Source organism: Pseudophryne corroboree, chromosome 6, assembly GCF_028390025.1.
Source record: "Pseudophryne corroboree isolate aPseCor3 chromosome 6, aPseCor3.hap2, whole genome shotgun sequence".
Lineage (NCBI taxonomy): Eukaryota > Metazoa > Chordata > Amphibia > Anura > Myobatrachidae > Pseudophryne > Pseudophryne corroboree.
Genome location: NC_086449.1, coordinates 343,106,402 through 343,126,438, shown reverse-complemented (window position 1 = coordinate 343,126,438; position 20,037 = coordinate 343,106,402). Strand labels below are relative to the sequence as shown.

General features: G+C 42.2%; 1 protein-coding gene across 3 annotated transcripts in view; it reads left to right on the top strand.

Moving 5' to 3' along the window:
- The window catches only part of VPS13C (vacuolar protein sorting 13 homolog C), a 950,377-nt gene that overhangs the window by 874,273 nt on the left and 56,067 nt on the right, over nt 1-20,037 (top strand). For 2 of the 3 annotated variants that reach the window (XM_063926503.1, XM_063926502.1), the window contains 2 exons: nt 18,655-18,746; nt 19,864-19,987. In XM_063926503.1, coding sequence (XP_063782573.1) covers nt 18,655-18,746; nt 19,864-19,987 — 216 coding nt within the window. Of the gene's footprint in view, nt 1-9,598; nt 12,203-18,654; nt 18,747-19,863; nt 19,988-20,037 lie in introns of those variants that run through there. The other variant, XM_063926504.1, reaches the window with a different exon arrangement.

Sequence of the window (20,037 nt, the reverse complement as noted above, 5' to 3'; positions counted from 1 at the left end):
AGGCAGACATGAAAAAGTAGACGGTCAAAAGATCGACATGAGAATGGTCGACATAAAAAACGTAGACAACCTTTTTTGGATTTTTGGGGTTTGTGTGGATAGTTTTATCATCTGGGACCCCCAATTGTAGAAAGGCATCCCCTCACGGGGCTCGCTTCGCTCGCCACGCTTCGGGCTCTCTGCGCTCACCACAAGGTTTATAACCAACTCTATCCCGACATGAGAAGGTATGAAAAAGTCCAAATACATGTAGAATTGATAAAAAAACCTGTGTCTACCTTTTTTTATGTCAACCATTTTCATATATACCTTTTGACCGTCTACCTTTTTCATGTTGACCTTTTGACCCTGTTGACCTAATGTCTGTCTAACATATGGTGTATATCTATTTTACTGAAACTTGGTGGGACGAATCTCATGATTGGACAGTCAATCTAGAGGGCTATACGCTGTTTAGGAGAGACAGACTAAATAAAAATGGTGGAGGGGTGTGTCCTTACGTAAAACCATTTTTAAAACCTGATATACGGGAAGATATTCAGGAGGGGACTGTAGACACTGTCGAGACGTTATGGGTAGAAATTGCATGCGGGGATAAAGGAATTAAAAAGTTGGTATTGTGTGTATGCTATAGGCCGCCTGATATTAATGTATCTGACGAGGAATTGTTACTGAAGCAAACTGAAAGAGCAGCAGGAGTGGGTGACGTAGTAGTGATGGGAGATTTTAACTATCCAGAGATAAACTGGAAAAACGATTCATGTGACACTGCTAGGGGCAATATGTTTTTAAACACACTAAATGCTAACTACTTAGTCTAACTAATTGAGGAATCTACCAGGTACTATGCAATCTTAGACCTGGTATTAACAAACAATGGGGATTTGGTATCAGGTATTATAGTAGGAGAAACCCATAGGAAACAGTGACCACAATATGGTCACATTCAGTATTAGTTTTCATAAACAATCCTATACTGGCTCTACTAGGACTCTAAACTTTAGCAAAGCCAACTTTGAAATGATGAGGGTATATTTCAGGGATATTGAATGGGAAGGCTTGTTTCTAGGAAAAAATACTACGGAGAAATGTGATGTACTAAAATCCCTGCTAGCTATAAATACTCTCAAATTTATTCCTACGAGCAGTAAAAAAAGGAATAATAATCATAAACCGATGTGGCTTAACAAAAAGATAAAGGAACTTATGGGCAAGAAAAGGCGAGCATTTAAAAAATACAAATCTGATGGGGAAGCAGAGTCATTTCAGCACTATAAGGACTGTAACAAAATATGCAAAAAGGAAATAAGAGCGGCTAAAGTAGAAACTGAAAAACTAGTAGCAAAGGAAAGCAAAGCGAATCCCCCAAAAATCTTTAAATACATTAATAGCAAGAGATTAAAGAAGGAGAGTATAGGCCCTTTAAAAGACAAGTTGGGAGTCTTAAGCAAAAATGATAATGTCATAGCGGACACACTAAATGAGGCTTCTCTTACGTCCTAGAGGATGCTGGGGACTCCGTAAGGACCATGGGGTATAGACGGGCTCCGCAGGAGATAGGGCACCTAAAAGAACTTTGACTATGGGTGTGCACTGGCTCCTCCCTCTATGCCCCTCCTCCAGACCTCAGTTAGATTCTGTGCCCAGAGGAGAAAGGGTACAAAGCAGTGAGCTCTCAAGAGTTTGCTTTGTTAAAGAATTTTGTTAGGTTTTTTATTTTCAGGGAGTCCTGTTGGCAACAGGCTCCCTGCATCGTGGGACTGAGGAGAGAGAAGCAGAGCTGGCTTGTAAGGTTGGGCACTGCTTCTAGGCTACTGGACACCATTAGCTCCAGAGGGAGTCGGAACACAGGCCTCACCTGGGGTTCGTCCCGGAGCCGCGCCGCCGTCCTCCTCACAGATGCCGAAGATAGAAGCCGGGTGAGTATTGAGGAAAAGACTTCAGGCGGCAGAAGACATCAGATCTTCATGAGGTAAGCGCGCGGCGGTAAGCTGCGCGCCATTGCTCCCAGTTACACACACACAAGAGGCACTGTAGGGTGCAGAGCGCAGGGGGGGGCGCCCTGGGCAACATTAAACCTCAATTTGGGCATAAATATGTTGGATTAGGCTGTGGGACAGTAAATCCACGGACCCCCGCCATTTTCTTACAATATCATGAGGGGACCGAAGCCCGCCGTCGGGTGGGCGGGGCTTGATCCTCGGCACTAACCAGCGCCATCTTCTCCACAGAGGCTGCATGAGAAAATGCTGGCTCCCTGTTCTCTCCCCTGCTGAGCTTCACAGGCTGGAAAAAAAAGGAGGGGGGCACATTGGCGACGCAGTGAGTGGAGATTAACATTATAAATATATAAAAGCGCTATCTGGTCATATATTCCAGTGTTTGGGCGCTGGGTGTGTGCTGGCATTCTCTCTCTCTGTCTCCCCTAAGGGCCTGGTTGGGGTTTTGTCCCCTTATAGGTAACTCCCTGTGTGTGGGGGGTGTCGGTAAGTGTGTGTCGACATGTCTGAAGCGGAAGGCTTCTCCAAGGAGGAGGTGGAGCAAATGAGTGGTGTGTCCCCGTCGCTGGTGCCGACTCCGGATTGGATGAGCAGCATAGGTTAAATGCAAGTGTGATATCTTTACATGAGAGGCTTGATAAGGCTGAATTAAGGGGAACATCAGGGGGTCAATCCTCGGATTGGACCGATTCACAGGGCCCGTCGGGTTGTCAAAAACGTCCCTTAACACAAGACACTACTACCGACACGGACTCTGATTCCAGTGTCGATTATGACAAAGTAAAATTGCACGCTAGGGTGGCTAAAACCATTCAGTGTATGATTGTGGCAATTAGGGATGTCTTGCATATTGTAGATGAACCCTCGGTCCCCGACACAAGGGTACACATGTTTAAGGAAAAGAAACAGATTATAAATTTTCCCACATCTCATGAATTAAATGAATTCTTTATAAAAGCTTGGGAGACTCCGGAGAAGAGGCCGCAGATCCCCAAAAGAATTTATATGGCATACCCCTTCCCTAAACAGGACAGGAAGAGTTGGGAATCACCTCCCACTGTGGACAAGGCCCTGACGCGCTTGTCCAAGAAGGTGGCGCTACCGTCTCCTGACACAGCTGCCCTTAAGGACCCTGCAGATCGCAGGCAAGAAACTACCTTAAAGGGTATTTATTCTCATACGGGTGCTGTACTACGACGGACGATTGCGTCGGCATGGGTGTGTAGCGCAGTTGCAGCTTGGACAGATGAGCTGACAGATAATTTTGATAGTATGGATGAGGATACTATATACTTAACTATAGCCCATATAAAAGATGCAGTCTTATTTATGAGGGATGCTCAAAGAGACATTGGATTGCTGGCTTCTAGGGCCAATGCCATGTCGATCTCAGCGAGACGAACCTTATGGGCTCGCCAATGGACGGGTGATGCGGATTCCAAAAAGCATATGGAAGTACTACCCTATAAGGGTGATGTATTGTTTGGGGATGGGCTGACGGACCTGGTTTCCACAGCTACAGCAGGTAAATAAAAAAATTTACCATATATTCCCCAACAGCAAAAGAAAATGCCACCCTACCAGATGCAGTCCTTTCGGTCGCACAAGTCCAGAAGAGGTCGGGGATCCTCCTTCCTTGCCAGAGGTAAGGGCAGAGGCAAAAGAGCAGCTGCTTCGGCAGGCGCCCAGGAACAAAAGTCCTCCCCGGCTACTCCAAAACCCACAGCATGACGCCGGGACTCCCCTGAGGGTGGGCGCACGTCTTCGACTTTTCAGCCAGGTCTGGGTCAGCTCAGACCTGAATCCCTGGGTGTTAGAAATAGTTTCCCAGGGTTACAAACTGGAATTCGAAGAGGTGCCTCCGCGCCGATTTTTCAAGTCGGCCTTACCAGTTTCCACGTCGGAACGGGATGTAGTGTTAGCTGCAATTCAAACGCTGTGTATACAGCAAGTGATAATCAGGGTTCCCATGAACCAGCAGGGAAGAGGTTATTACTCAACCCTCTTTGTGGTCCCGAAACTGGACGGTTCGGTCAGACCTATCTTGAATCTGAAATCCCTAAACCTGTACATAAAAAGATTCAAATTCAAAATGGAATCGCTCAGAGCGATAATAGCCAATATGGAGGAGGGGGAGTTTATGGTGTCTCTGGACATAAAGGATGCGTACCTTTCATGTCCCCATATATCCCCCCCATCAAGAATTCCTGAGATTCGCTGTACAGGATTGTCATTACCAATTTCAGACGTTGCCGTTTGGACTTCCACGGCCCCGAGGATTTTCACCAAGATAATGGCGGAAATGATGGTGGTCCTGCGCAAGCATGGAGTCACAATTATCCCATACTTGGACGATTTCCTGATAAAAGCGAGATCAAGGGAGAAATTGCTGAGCAGTGTGGCGCTCTCTCTGAGAGTGCTCCAGCAACACGGTTGGATTCTAAATCTACCGAAGTCACAGTTGATTCCGACAACTCGATTACCGTTCCTAGGTATGATACTGGATACGGAACAAATGAAGGTCTTCCTTCCAATGGAGAAAGCCCAGGACATCCAGAACATGGTCAGAGACCTGTTGAAACCGAAAAGGGTGTCTGTTCACCAGTGCACTCGAGTTCTGGGAAAGATGGTGGCGGCCTACGAGGCCATTCCATTCGGAAGGTTCCATGCAAGGACTTTTCAATGGGACCTTCTGGACAAGTGGTCCGGGTCCCATCTACACTTACATCGAAAAATAACTCTGTCCCCAGGGGCCAGGGTGTCTCTCCTGTGGTGGTTGCAAAGTGCTCACCTACTGGAGGGTCGCAGATTCGGAATTCAGGATTGGATCCTGGTTACCACGGACGCAAGCCTCCGAGGATGGGGAGCAGTCACACAAGGAAGAAATTTTCAGGGACTTTGGTCAGACCAGGAGTCATGTCTACACATCAATGTGTTGGAACTCAGGGCCATATACAACGGCCTTCGGCAAGCGGAGAGTCTTCTAAACCTACCGGTTCTGATTCAGTCAGACAATGTCACAGCAGTGGCTCATGTGAACCGCCAAGGCGGGACAAGAAGCAGAGTCGCGATGGCGGAAGCCACCAGGATTCTTCGCTGGGCGGAAAATCACGTGAGCGCTCTGTCGGCTGTCTTCATTCCAGGAGTGGACAACTGGGAAGCAGACTTCCTCAGCAGACACGATCTCCATCCAGGAGAGTAGGGACTTCATCAAGAAGTCTTTGCAGACATAATACGTCTTTGGGGAACTCCTCAAATAGACATGATGGCGTCACGCCTCAACAAAAAACTTCAGAGGTATTGTGCCAGGTCTCGGGACCCTCAGGCAGTAGCAGTAGACGCTCTGATAACACCGTGGGTGTTCAAGTTGGTCTACGTGTTTCCTCCTCTTCCTCTCATCACAAAAGTGTTGATGATCATAAGACGAAGAAGAGTACAGACGATACTTGTTGTCCCAGACTGGCCTCGAAGGGCCTGGTACTCAGATCTACAAGAGATACTCACGGGAGATCCCTGGCCTTTTCCGCTGAGGGAAGAACTGTTGCAACAGGGGCCCTGTGTATTTCAAGACTTACCGCGGTTACGTTTGACGGCATGGAGGTTGAACGCCGAATCCTAGCAAAAATGGGGATTCCGGAAGAGGTCATCCCTACTTTAATAAAGGCTAGGAAGGAGGTGACGGTAAAACATTATCACCGTATCTGGCGAAAGTATGTGTCTTGGTGTGAGACCAAGAATGCACCTACGGAAGATTTTCATCTGGGTCGTTTTCTCCACTTCCTACAGATAGGAGTGGATATGGGCCTGAAATTAGGCTCTGTTAAGGTTCAGATTTCGGCCCTCTCGATTTTCTTTCAGAAGGAATTGGCTTCTCTTCCAGAAGTCCAGACGCTTGTAAAGGGAGTGCTGCACATCCAGCCCCCTTTTGTGCCTCCAGTGGCTCCATGGGACCTCAACGTGGTGTTGCAGTTCGTAAAATCACACTGGTTTGAACCGCTTAACAAGGTTGAGTTGAAATTTCTTACTTGGAAGGTGGTCATGTTGTTGGCCTTGGCATCGGCAAGGCGAGTATCAGAATTGGCGGCTTTGTCACACAAAAGCCCCTACTTGATTTTTCATGTGGATCGAGCTGAATTGAGGACACGTCCGCAATTTTTGCCTAAGGTGGTTTCTTCATTCCATGTGAATCAACCTATTGTGGTGCCTGTGGCTACAAGTGACCTGGAGGATTCCAGATCTCTAGACGTAGTCAGGGCCTTAAAGATTTATGTAGCCAGGACGGCTAGAATTAGGAAAACAGAGGCCCTGTTTGTCCTGTATGCGACCAATAAGATTGGCGCACCTGCTTCGAAGCAGACTATTGCTCGCTGGATCTGTAATACGATTCAGCAGGCTCACTCTACGGCTGGATTGCCGGTGCCAAATTCGGTTAAGGCCCATTCCACTAGGAAAGTGGGCTCTTCTTGGGCGGCTGCCCGAGGCGTCTCGGCATTACAACTTTGCCGAGCGGCGACTTGGTCGGGGTCAAACACTTTTGCTAAATTCTACAAGTTTGATACCCTGGCTGATGAGGACCTAGCGTTTGCTCAGTCGGTGCTGCAGAGTCATACGCACTCTCCCGCCCGATTGGATGCTTTGGTATAAACCCCATGGTCCTTACGGAGTCCCCAGCATCCTCTAGGACGTAAGAGAAAATAAGATTTTAAACCTACCGGTAAATCTATTTCTCCTAGTCCGTAGAGGATGCTGGGCGCCCATCCCAGTGCGGAAACTCTGCAAGACTTGTATATAGTTGTTGATTACATAAGGGTTATGTTACAGTTGGAATCGGTCTTGGACCGTTGCTGTTTTTTGTTCATACGGTTAACTGGTTATGTATGATCCAGGTTACATGGTATGATTGGTGTGGGCTGGTATGAATCTTGCCCTTGGATTTCTAAATCCTGCCTTGTAGTGTCCATCTCCTCTGGGCACAGTTCTCTAACTGAGGTCTGGAGGAGGGGCATAGAGGGAGGAGCCAGTGCACACCCATAGTCAAAGTTCTTTTAGGTGCCCTATCTCCTGCGGAGCCCGTCTATACCCCATGGTCCTTACGGAGTCCCCAGCATCCTCTACGGACTAGGAGAAATAGATTTACCGGTAGGTTTAAAATCTTCTTTTTTTTTTCAACAGTATTTACTAGAGAGGACCCAATTCAGGGTCCAACACACAATCTCAATAATGAGAATATCCCACTGATAGGTACTTATTTAAGCGAGGAGGTAGTATGTGACCAATTAAAACATTTAAAGATTAATAAGTCAGCAGGTCCCGATGGAATTCACCCAAGGGTTCTAATGAGCTTTACTCTGAACTTGCAAAACCGCTATTTTTGATCTTTAAGGATTCAGTAATATCAGGTATGGTTCCCAAAGACTGGCGTATAGCGGAAGTAGTGCCTATATTCAAAAAAGGGAAGTAAAGCTGAACCAGGTAATTATAGACCAGTTAGTCTTACATCTATAGTGGGGAAATTATTGGAAGGTATTCTAAGAGAGAGTATTCAGAAGTTCCTTGAAGTCAATAAGGTCATTAAAAGAAATCAACATGGATTTGTGAAGGACAGATCCTGTCAAACCAACTTACTTGGCTTTTATGAAACAGTAAGTGCAAACCTCGATCAGGGTAAAGAGGTGGATGTAATCTTTTTAGACTTTGCCAAAGCTATCAACACTGTACCGCACATGAGACTTATCTACAAGCTACAAGAAATAGGGCTAGGAAGCACAATATGCACTAGGATCAAAAATTGGTTAGATAATAGGGAGCAGCGCGTTGTGGTTAATGGATCTTTTTCAAATTGGACTGAAGTGCTAAGTGGTGTGACACAACGCTTCAGAACGACTTAGTTAAATTAGAAGCATGGGCAGCGAAATGGAGAATGCGCTCCAATACAGACAAGTGTAAGGTAATGCACTGTGGTAACAAGAACAAAAATAACACCTACATACTAAATGGGGTAAAATTAGGAGATTCTTTACTGGAAAAGGACTTAGGTGTCCTCATAGATAGCAAACTAAGCAGCAGTACCCAAAGTAGGATTGCAGCAAAGAAGGCTAATAAGATACTAGCATGCATAAAACAAGGAATTGATGCAAGGGACGAGGATGTTATACGCCCGTTATATAAATCACTAGTAAGGCCACACCTTGAATACTGTGCACAATTCTGGGCACCATACTACAAAAAGGATATCCTGGAGCTAGAAAAGGTTCAGATGCGGGCGACCAAACTAATTAAGGGCATGGAGACGCTGGAATACGAGTAAAGGCTTGCAAGACTAGGCATGTTTACACTGGAAAAGAGGAGACTAAGAGGGGACATGATCAACATCTACAAATATATAAGGGGACAATACACAGATCTTGCGCAGGACCTGTTTTTGGTTAGATCAACACAGAGGACTCGTGGACACTCGCTCAGGTTAGAGGAGAGGAGATTCTGCACAATACGGCTTAAAGGCTTTTTTACGGTAAGGACAATACGTGTTTGGAATTCCCTGCCTGAGGGAGTTGTAATGGCGGACTCAGTCAACACCTTTAAGAAAGGGTTAGATAAATTCCTAATGGATAAGGATATCCAGGGAGGGTTATGGTCCTTAGTCACGCACTATAGTTACTATAAAAAGAGGGATAAAACGTAACGGCTGACATCAGCATCAGCCAAAATTTTAGACCAAATAATCCTGCATAGGAGACGACAAATAGGTTGAACTCGATGGACAATTGTCTTTTTTCAACCTAAGATACTATGTTACTATTGACTGTCTAACTAGACACTGTCTATCATCCAGATACCCTTTATTTTATATAAACCCTTATGACACTTTTGAAATGGCTTTATAAAGTATTAGTAATGGTAATTAACGCAGATGTCTTGTGATATACTATATTGCAATACAGGTTGAGTATCCCATAACCAAATATTCCGAAATACAGAATATTCCGAAATACGGACTTTTTTGAGTGAGAGTGAGATAGTGAAACCTTTGTTTTCTGATGGCTCAATGTACACAAACTTTGTTTAATACACAAAGTTATTAAACATATTGTATTATAAGACCTTCAGGCTGTGCGTATAAGGTGTATATGAAACATAAATGAATTGTGTGTATGTACATACACTTTGTTTAATGCACAAAGTTATAAAAAATATTGGCTAAAATTGCCTTCTGGCTGTGTGTATAAGGTGTATATGTAACAAAAATGCATTCTGTGCTTAGATTTAGGTCCCATCGCCATGGTATCTCATTATGGTATGCAATTATTCCAAAATACGGAAAAATCCCATATCCAAAATACCTCTGGTCCCAAGCATTTTGGATAAGGCATACTCAACCTGTATAATATTTCTTATAAAGATGAACATCAGCCAGTATAGCTGCATGTCTGTGCCCTGAGGCATGTGCACAGTGAGAGGGGTGTAAGTTACAGTAAAGTACATGGTTGTGCTATGCACCTTGTCTTCTGTTACACTAACATTACAAGGAGCATGTTCTGAATTGAATATTCTAAAGTCTAATTTTGTCTTCTATCTCCTTTTTCTCTCCACACACGCAGCAAAAATAGGAATGAAGGGGAGAGTAAAATACATTTCTTATCCTCATTCTGTGCCTCTCAATTGCATTCTGTCAATGCTTAGGACGGATTTCAGTTCATGGACCTCTTGGTGTCTTGCACTTCTTTACTTGTGTCACCTTTCACATTCACACTGTATAACCATACGTCTCTTTTCCCAGAGATGTCTCTGGTGATACATACGTATTGCAGTATGTAGGTGCCATATGCAGAATATACAGATTAGTGTCTGCTGAGCATAAGCAGTTACGCATGACATGTGCCATTTGAATTTAATGAAAGCTCTTGGATGAGGGGTAATTGGCTGATAAATGAATGTGCCTTTTTATCGTATTCCATGATGAGTTCTTATTTCCATTTCTGCATATCTGTATGCCCCTGGATGACACTGAAGATCTAATTTATGTAGGATTGCAGTTATGTTTTGGTTCTTTACTCATTATATTTCCAAGGTAATGTAATGTCCTCTCCATTTTCCTGGACATTATCTTTGTATGGTAAATTTCACTCAGGAGTAAGAACACACTACACTAGCCTTTGGCATCACTTAAATGGCTCATAATACACCAAAACACAGTTTTACAATTACAGGTAATGAAAATGTACAGGTCTCTTCAACTACTTTGGTGCAAGTGCATGTTAAATATTGTGATAATAAAACATTTTTTGTTCCACCATATAATATCCATAGTTCCCTATCCTCCATGATCTAATCCAGGGCTGCTTTTTACATACCACTGTGCCCTGCCCTCTAATGTCACCTCACTATGATCTGGTACCAGTGATGGAGCTATCATGTATGCCCATTTTTGTGGAATATTTAATTAACACTTGGGAAGGGCGCTGGGATATGTTATAGATCTATATTTTGACAGCGCTTAGTAATCAGTGTAATATATTTACATTAGTTGGCAGGGGGACAAAGGCAAAAGTAGATTTTGAGATCCCCCCCAAAAAAAATGTTTACGTTGAAATCACCCCAAAAGCAAACACTCCTTATTACTGTTCTTCTCATTGTCACAGCTGATCTCTCATTGCCACCGTCCAACATTCCCTGAAGTTTATTAGGCGCAAATGTTTTATACACTTTGTAGTAATAGATTCTTTCAGGAGGTGGTTTATTGTTTCCTAATATGTTGTTGTGTGTGTACCAAATATACTAATCTTACTAATAATTGGTAGCAGAAAACCCATTATGATTAGTCATCTCCCATTCATCTTTAGTTGAACACCTCTCTAAATGAAATATAGCAATGAAAGAGGTGTAAAACACTCCGTGACACATCATACATTTGGTGCATTTATTACTAAACATTTCTGTGCAGTATATTGTACAGGACTTTGCCGATGATAGTATAAATAGTGAATCCGCCACATACTTATAGCATGTAGACCGTGGCCATGGCTTCACAGCTTCTGCGAACTTGTTAGAATTTATGTTAATGTTTAAGACAGATATATATGTCTGCTACTTGTATGTGTGTAAAATGCCCCCATGGACATATCATGCCCTAAAAGGTGAAACAAGAAAATGTCCATTATGGTCTAAATTTTCTGAGTCCAGATATCTGTTAAGAGATCTCACACATCTCTGCCAGTTCTGGAGCTTCCGGAGCCCACCCCATGCTGTTATTGTGATGCTACAGTATTTGCAGCCAGAACCATTAGAAGATCTCATTCTGCATATCCACATTCACCAGGACTCTGAATTCTTGCAAAATAATAAATCTGATCTGCAGATTTCCAATTGTCAGAAATATAAGCCTCACGGCTCATCTGTGCCTTTGCAGTGCAACACTTGGCTAACTCTAACAAAGGTATTTGCAGGGATATATTAAGCGTTATAACTGCCTCCCAGTCATATAAGCACAATAATTTCATACAACTAATCAAAGGCACATTGAGCAATTTTAATAACTCGTTTCAATTTGTTCAAAACTGCTGCAACCACTCAAACACCACCTTCATTTTTTCTTGTGCAGCAGAATATGAAAACAAACAGATTGATTGGCAAATTGCACCATGTTATTAAATAAGCCGCTTTGAGTAGCACAGACAATAACCGTTTTATTATGCCTAGCTAATTAGCAATGTTACTTATTTTTATTTACTATAAAGCACAGTGTTTTTACAGAGAAAATATTTAAACTTAAACGGAAGTAAGGATTACAATATACAGCATATCACTAAAAAAAGAATAGATGCTATGGAGAGCTTTCAAACACGGACAGTATGGTAAAACAAAACGCTAAACTAATATCTGTCTAGGATGACAGCAACATAGAAAATCTTCATTAAATTCTGTTTTAAATTATAATTACAATGAAACTGATGTATGATTATATACAGGTAAATAAAGGACCAATTCTAAATGTACATGACTAAATAAAATGTGTGAAATTGTGTTTACAATATACAGTACTTAACTTCACCTGCAAGTGCGTATATTCGTTATTTCTGTTAAATGTTAAACCATAAAATATACTTCTATATCTCTGTACTGTAATTATTGTGATTATCGTAACTGGCTTTTACATTAATAATGTCCACTTTGTCTTAGGTCTCTAAACTGAGCAATAAATAGAGTTTCTAAAGTTAACTTTTTACAATTCATTCTTGTTAGACTTACTCCATATTGTTCACATATTGGGCCTTATTCAGATGTGGATGGAGGGGATTCTTATGTCGCAAAGTACCAATTAGTAGTAATCTGTGCATGCACCAGACCAATACTGCGCGTGTCCAGTATAGGTCAGGGACGCAGTACAGCATCAGACTGTCATTGGTTGACAGCCTGATGCTGCTTGGGGGCGGGAAGTTGTGTCGCCACTGCTGTGGTGAAGAGACAAGGCCAGGATCAACATCAGACGATGTAGGTTTCCTGGCATCTTTGTTACACCTGTATTGGTTGATTTTGGCGACCCCATGGTTCACGCAGCCGGCGGATGGTGTAGCAGATGAGCAGATGCTGGACGGGGCACGGAGGATGTGTGATTCCTCTTGATGCATTAACATCTAAGTGCTATTGCTGCTGCTTCCATGTAAGCAGCAGCAATAGCAACTCCATCCACGTTTGAATCAGGGCCATTATAAGGTAAAAGTATCTCTTATAAAAGGAGTGGCTCAATATCAGAGTTTCCAACCACCTCTTATAATATTAAATGCGTCTCATCCAAAGCTCCTCAGGTCCAAAAATGAATAAGAATTTTAAAACTCCACAATGTATAGAACTGCAAATTGGAAAAAACACATTTCCTAAAACATCCTCTATTGTCTCTATTTTTAATCATTATCTAGAACAATTAGAAAGAATATAGACCAACCACAAATGCAATACACACACACACACACACACACACACACACACACACACACACACACACACACACACACATATATATATATATATATATATATATATATAGATAGATATAGATATACACACACACACTTTAGTCTGCCATAACATTAAACCCACCAGCCTAATATTGTGTAGGTCCCCATTGTGCCACCAAAACAGCTTTGACCCATCAAAGCATTGACCCCACAAGACCTTTGAAGGGTTCCTGTGGTTTCTGGCATGCAAGATGTCCTGTGGTATCTAAGGGGCAAGGTGGAGCCTCCATGACTCAGGCTTGTTTTTCCAGCACATCCACAGATGCTTGATCAGAGAGAGATCTGAGGAATTTGGAGGCCAAGTCAACACCTTTAACTCTTTGTCATGTACCTCAAACCATATACAATTTTTGTAGTGTGGTAGAGTGTTTTATCCTACTGAAAGAGGTCACTGCAATCAGGGAATACCATTGCCATGAAGGGGTGCACTTGGTGTGCAACAATGTTTAAGTAGGTGATGTGTGTCAGAGTAACATCCGCATGAATGCCAGGACCCAAGTTTTCCCAGCAGAACATTGCCCAGAGCATCACACTGCCTCCGCCGGCTTGTCTTCTTCCCATAGTACATCCTGGTGCCATCTCTTCCCCAGGTAAATGACACACACGCACCCAGCTGTCCACGTAATGTAAAAGAAAACATGATTCATCTGACCATTGCTCCATGGTCCAATTCTGACGCTTGCGTCCCCTTTGTGGGTGCTTTTGGCAGTGGATAGGTCCATGGGCATTCTGACGAGTCTGTGGATATACAACCCCAAATACAGACACCTTTCTATCATAGCCAGCATTAACTTTTTCAGTAATTTGTGCTACTGTAGCTGTATTGTGGGATCAGACCAGATGGGCTACGCTTGGGCGACTATGACCCTATTTTCTTCCTTGGACCACTTTTTGTAGGTACTAACCACTGCATACCAGGAACACTCCACAGTCCTGCAGTTTTTAAGATGCTTTGACCCATTTGTGTAGCCATCACAATTTAGCCCTTGTCAAAGTCGCTCAGATCCTTACAGTTGCCCAATTTTCCTATTTCCAATACATCAAGAGTGTTCACTTGCTACTTAATATATCCCACCCCTTGAGCGGTGCCAGAGTAACGAAATTATGTTATTCAATTCACCAGTCTGGTTAAATGTTACGGCTAATCGATGTGTGTGACTTATAAGGCTAATGCTGCTCCTCACCTCTTATGGGGGGATTTCAAGTGTTTTGCTGCCACCGGACACTAGATGGTACCCGACAGAGCAATTCAAGTGTTGCTCCATTCGGGTGCACACATATTACTGTTATGTTGTTCCGACTGGTTCGGATAGATGGCTTAATTCATCATAAATATAGCCCCTTGGATTCTTTCAACAATTGGTGGTCGTCTTGTGGTATATCCAATAGAGGCACGGAGACAATCCTATAGAGATACCCTCTCAACAAAATAAATCACCCGACAAGAGAGACCAAATGACCAATGAGTAAAATTATACCAAATATTTATTTTAGTTAAAAGATACATTCAATATTAAAATACAATAATTTGTATACAGTATCTATACATAAAATCAGTAGGCCAGTGCTGAGGTGGGAGAGGTGTTATAAACCCCACCTTCACTTTATTCAGGTGTTAGCTCAGAAAGGAGGGGGGGGGGCTCACAGAATCAGCCAATGGATTTCGGACTGATAATGCCTTCGCATTTCGTCCATGGAACTTCTTCAGGGATAGGTATCAGAGCGTAATTCTGCAAAATAGCTCAATATAGATTGTTCCAGAAGGTTAAAGTTCACAGAATTTTTATTGGGATCTACTTCTCCAAATAGCAATTGGTCCTTATAAGGCTGAATTGGGTATCTAACGGTGTATACAGACCAATGTTTGTTCGATGGTGATGTATAGCCGAAAAAAAACTTTTTTGATGGAATAAATAGACCCTAGAAACCCAAAATATAAATCTGGCTATGTTTACACAGAACAATATATCCAAATCATTAGGATGATTAGGTTTCACACTGAACCTTTATATAACTGAAAGCTGCAACAGGAAGGGCACTGGTCACCAGCTACAGAATAGGCATCTCTACGGGATTGTCTCCCTGCCCCCTGTTGGATATACCACAAGAAGACCATCGATTGTTGAAAGAATCAGAGGGGCTATATTTATGGACATTTAAGGCATCTATCCGAATTAGGTTCATATTAAGCGCACTCTGGAATTTCTTAGTGTTTGTACAATTTCGGCTCCCACTAACAGGGGTTCCTTCATGTGGTGCTGCTGATTTGTTTAGCGCGATATAAGGCTATTTCATTGTATTATATATATATATATATATATATATATATGTGTGTGTGTGTGTGTGTGTGTGTGTGTGTTTGCTTGCAGGCACTTAGTTTTGCTTTTTTAAGAATTTCGGGGTGCCTTCCTTAAGGGGTATATACATAGTGTTCTCATGAGGCAGCACTCCTTGAACTATTTCTACAGGCCCCTGGTTTAATCCATTTAGTGCAAATGAGTGTTCTGGAAATGTTGATTCGTACTGTAACCCTACATGTGAAGAAAAAGTCCAAGGAGCGCCACCTGATACTTAAGCCTCTCTGGGATACTATGTGTGTGCGTGTGTATAAGTTATAGATAGATGCACCAAGCATATACTGGGTCCCATCAGTCTCAGCCCTCTTTCCTGTCAGGCTGTCCCCACCCCCTTCTGTTGTCATTTTCAAAATATTCCTGCGCTTCATGAAGGTACAGTATTCTGCTGGCCTTGATCAGAGCACTTCTAGGACACATCCGTATTGGACACAATCATCGAAAACCTGAGCTAAAATTATCGGCACAAGGAAATTCTGTGACATAAAATTTCAGAACAGGACGGCAAGTTAATCTCAAAGGGCGATTGCAATTAAGAAAGATACTAACAATGATGGGGTATTATTGTTTTGAAAATATTATATTTTAAAAGGAACAGCAGCTAACAAATAATATCAATATACATAGAATGATAAAGAAGAACACTAAAGAAAACCACTAATTTAGGTACAGTAAGAACAGTCAAAAAGCAATTACCTTTGCTTTGACCCAAATTTTGGATTACTTTTAGAAGAACAATAGAAGACAGGGAAAATAGGGCTGGGTGGTTCTAGAGGGACTGGACACAATATGTAGAGCACAGGTTCTCAAACTCGGTCCTCAGGACCCCACACAGTGCATGTTTTGCAGGTCTCACAGAATCACAAGTGAAATAATTAGCTCCACCTGTGGACCTTTTAAAATGTGTCAGTGAGTAATTAATACACCTGTGCACTTGCTGGGTAACCTGCAAAACACGCACCGTGTGGGGTCCTGAGGACCGAGTTTGAGAACCACTGATGTAGAGTATCACAAGTAGAATGGTATGGGTGTTTGTAATGTACTAGCTCTCAGAACTTAGTTAATAACCACCTGCAAAATAGGAGGAGATGATTATGGCCAGTCTGAAGCAATTTAATAAGTAACTGAGATGGCATTGCATATTTATTTATTTTGATGCTTTGTAGCGGAAGGATCATTCAGTGGGTGGAGAAGGAACTTGGGAGTAAAAGGAATCTCTAGAACAGGCATTCTCAACCTCTGCCCTCAAGGCACACTAACTGTGTAGGTTTTAGTGATATCCAGGCCTCAGCATAGATGGTTAAATCAAAATAACTGAGGTACTAATTAAGGGTTCTATTTACTAAGCCTTGGAGAGAGATAAAGTACCAGCCCAGCTCCGAACTGTCATTTTTCAAACACAACGTCGTAACATGGCAATTAGGAGCTGATTGGCTGATACTATCTCTCGCCAAAGCTTAGTGCATATGCCCCTAAGTCACCTGTGCTCAAGCATGGATATCACTAAAACCTAGACTGTTAGTGTGCCTTGAGGACCGAGGTTGGGAATGCCTGCTCTGGAATCAGGAGAGAGGACAGGAGTTGCATTATTTCAAATGCAGAGATGTTTGATCAATGCCACCAGATGTGGCTAAAGAAGCCATCTGCAGGACAACCTCTCAAAAATCTAAAAGAGGTGATTGGAGAAAATGTATGCAGTATGGTGGGGACCAGGTACTTCCTGTAGAGGAGTTTTATAGACCTTATTTTATTTTGACATAGATTGAGCTTGAAGTAGTGTTTTGCCTGATTCCCTCCCAGTCCTCACTATCTACTCTTTCCCAGGTTCCTCTAGTAAGCCTTTTATGGCAATCCCTGTGAATTGGACCTGTTGATTTTTCAAATTCAGAATATAGTATAGAAAAAAGTCCATTAATAGAGGCTTGCTGGAGGCACAGGGATTCACAGGTGGTTTAGGATTGAAAATTCATAGTCATGAAAGTTACTTAGTTGAAAAAACTAGAAAACCTGTTTGTGATATTAAATTTATCCATAATATCAGCAAAAGAAGGAATCTCTGCAGATGATGTTGAAATATCTGATCCCCAATTCAATCAACTCTTATAGAGCAAATTTATACTACCAAATAGCACTATCCCATAATGTAAAGCTGGCCATACAACTGAAGAGACTTTCCAACCACCCAGCTAGTTGGATGATTGGCAAATGACAGTTGACCATTTGCTACCAAACACTGCAAAATTTACAAAACGGTCGTTCAAATAAATTGGTTGAAACAAATGGCAAACAGGGAGAACATACAACCTCTGCACAGAAAGTGCCTTTGTCAGGAATTAAATTTACAGGCTAAGTAGGGGGTATCATTAAGACGTGAAGAAATGAAGCAGGAGAGCTAAGAGGGTGAGGAAAGCTGCACAGGTGTATGTTCAGTGAACTTTTAAAACCGTGCAGATTGTAGACAATGTGATTGGGGAGTTAGTTTCAGAGGCAGTTTGGAGCATGGGAGAAGAGAAGAAAAACGAGGGGATTAAGATGAGATCAGAGACGTAGGTAGGGGAGGACTGATGAAGAGCATTAAAGGTTAGGGGAGGATCTCTAAGGTAGGGTGAGCCATTAGAGGAGAGGTTAAGTCAAAGCGATGGTATGGGAAGATAAGACAAGCTATGGGGATATATGTAAGAGGGGAGGGATAGAGGAAATCCAGAGAGAAACAAGGTGCAGTAGTGTAAGCAGGTAATACTAAGTGCTTTGAATAAGAGATTTTGTAGACGCAAAGTACTATTTTGAACAAATAAAGAGGGTGAACTACAGATACATATGTGGTAAATTTGTTTGAATAAAGTACAGGCAAATGGTTAGTGATCATATTGAATGTTTTTTGAGTTTTTATGTATATGTTGTTTTTAAGTGATGTTTTTGTTCCTGGGCTTTTCTTCCTCTGGTAAACATTTTCATTTCCATAACTTATATCTATAATGTGGGTGTTCATACATACAGCACATCACATAAACATTATGGATACAGAATACTGCCCATTTTCAAATGTTATTTACAATGTTATTTATCATCAATTCCATAGGTACAGTATTGAAGAACTTGTCCAGCTGCTTATAGGAAAGCTAAATGTCATAATGTGGTCACTATGTTTGCTAGAGAATGACAAATTCTGTTGGACAATGGCACTGGTGCTAAGAAGAGGGCTTGGATATATTCTGGTATATTGACATAATCTGGGAAGTATTCAGTGCAGTGATACCAATAAGTGTATTTGATGTTTTTATATTGTAGAATTCAAATATCAAAAAACTGGATGGAGAAATCTACAGATACGGCTGCTCTTTAAATAATAATAAGAAAACCAATCTCCTTGTCACCAACAGGTATGTTATACTCTCTTCACTTCCTTTGGACAAAAGGCTGACTTGGGCCTGTTATTAGGACACTAATTAGAGTTTATCAAATGCAATTGCTAAATTGAAAGGGACTTTATCAAATTATTTTGAATGTTGCAATATAGTTTGTTTTTTAACGATATGAAAGAAATGCAAATGTCATAATAGGCTGAGTATCCATACGTAGGTGCTGTACCATTCTATATATTAATTTGGTCATTGGCTACACTGTTCCCTTGAAGCATATTGCTCTGCATTAATTTCGCTTTGTTCGTGTACAGTACCTTGCGATACATGTTGGATATTTGTGCACACTGGTATGTGAGAGCTGGGGTACATACATATGCAGGAAATGCACAGCCCACCATAGGACCATACTGCATCATCATCCACTTATCTACTGATATCTGAATAAGGCCTTCATCATAATCTGATCTACGGGCCGAATCAGCGAGGTTTGCAAATTCAAAATTTGCTAATATCGCAGCCGCTGGGAGTTGGATAGCGACGCCCATTATCTGTTTCTCTGTCCCGCTGCTTACGTACAAAGACATCACCATCAGAAACATCGGCTATCGAAGTAACCCTAGAGTCGCACAGCATGGCCACTTTAAGTAAGATATTTAAGCCCTTGTAACTGCGTATGGGATTACAGTCGCAAGCTGTGACATGCACCAGAAATTGTCACGCCGCATCTGCGTTTTTGTTGCCACTCCCCCATACGGTGCCTGACTGTCAATCACTTTGAATCCTCTCTGCAACAGCCAACGCAAGACCCTCGCAACACATCTGCAGTGCCACATGTACAGCCTGCCGACAATCACTTAACTGCAAATCAGTTGGGGTTGTGTACATCTCTGAATCATGCCAAATGTCCTTACTTATGGTATTTCCTTTTTGCTTACTACCCCATTGTTGATTATTGTAGAATATCACAACAGAAGGGAATTGTACATAGCTTAATATAGGATTGTATACAGGAATTTCTGCTCTTGTTTTCATATTGACAATCCAAAAATGTAAGCGTTTTTATTTTAGTAGGAAAAATAAATACTCTGCACAGTACTTGCAAGGTATGTGTGATAATTTCCTATAATTGAAACAGGAGACTGATGTGTGTGAAGGAGGTAGAGATTTTGGGTCACAGAAGTATGGATTGGGACTACTCCTTTGAAGATTTCCTCCAGCCACCCACAGTGGAAGAGAATGTACTGACTCTCTCCGTCAAGGTACCTGTAAATAGCTTTTGTCATGGGTTAGGTGAGAGATTGGTGCGTGT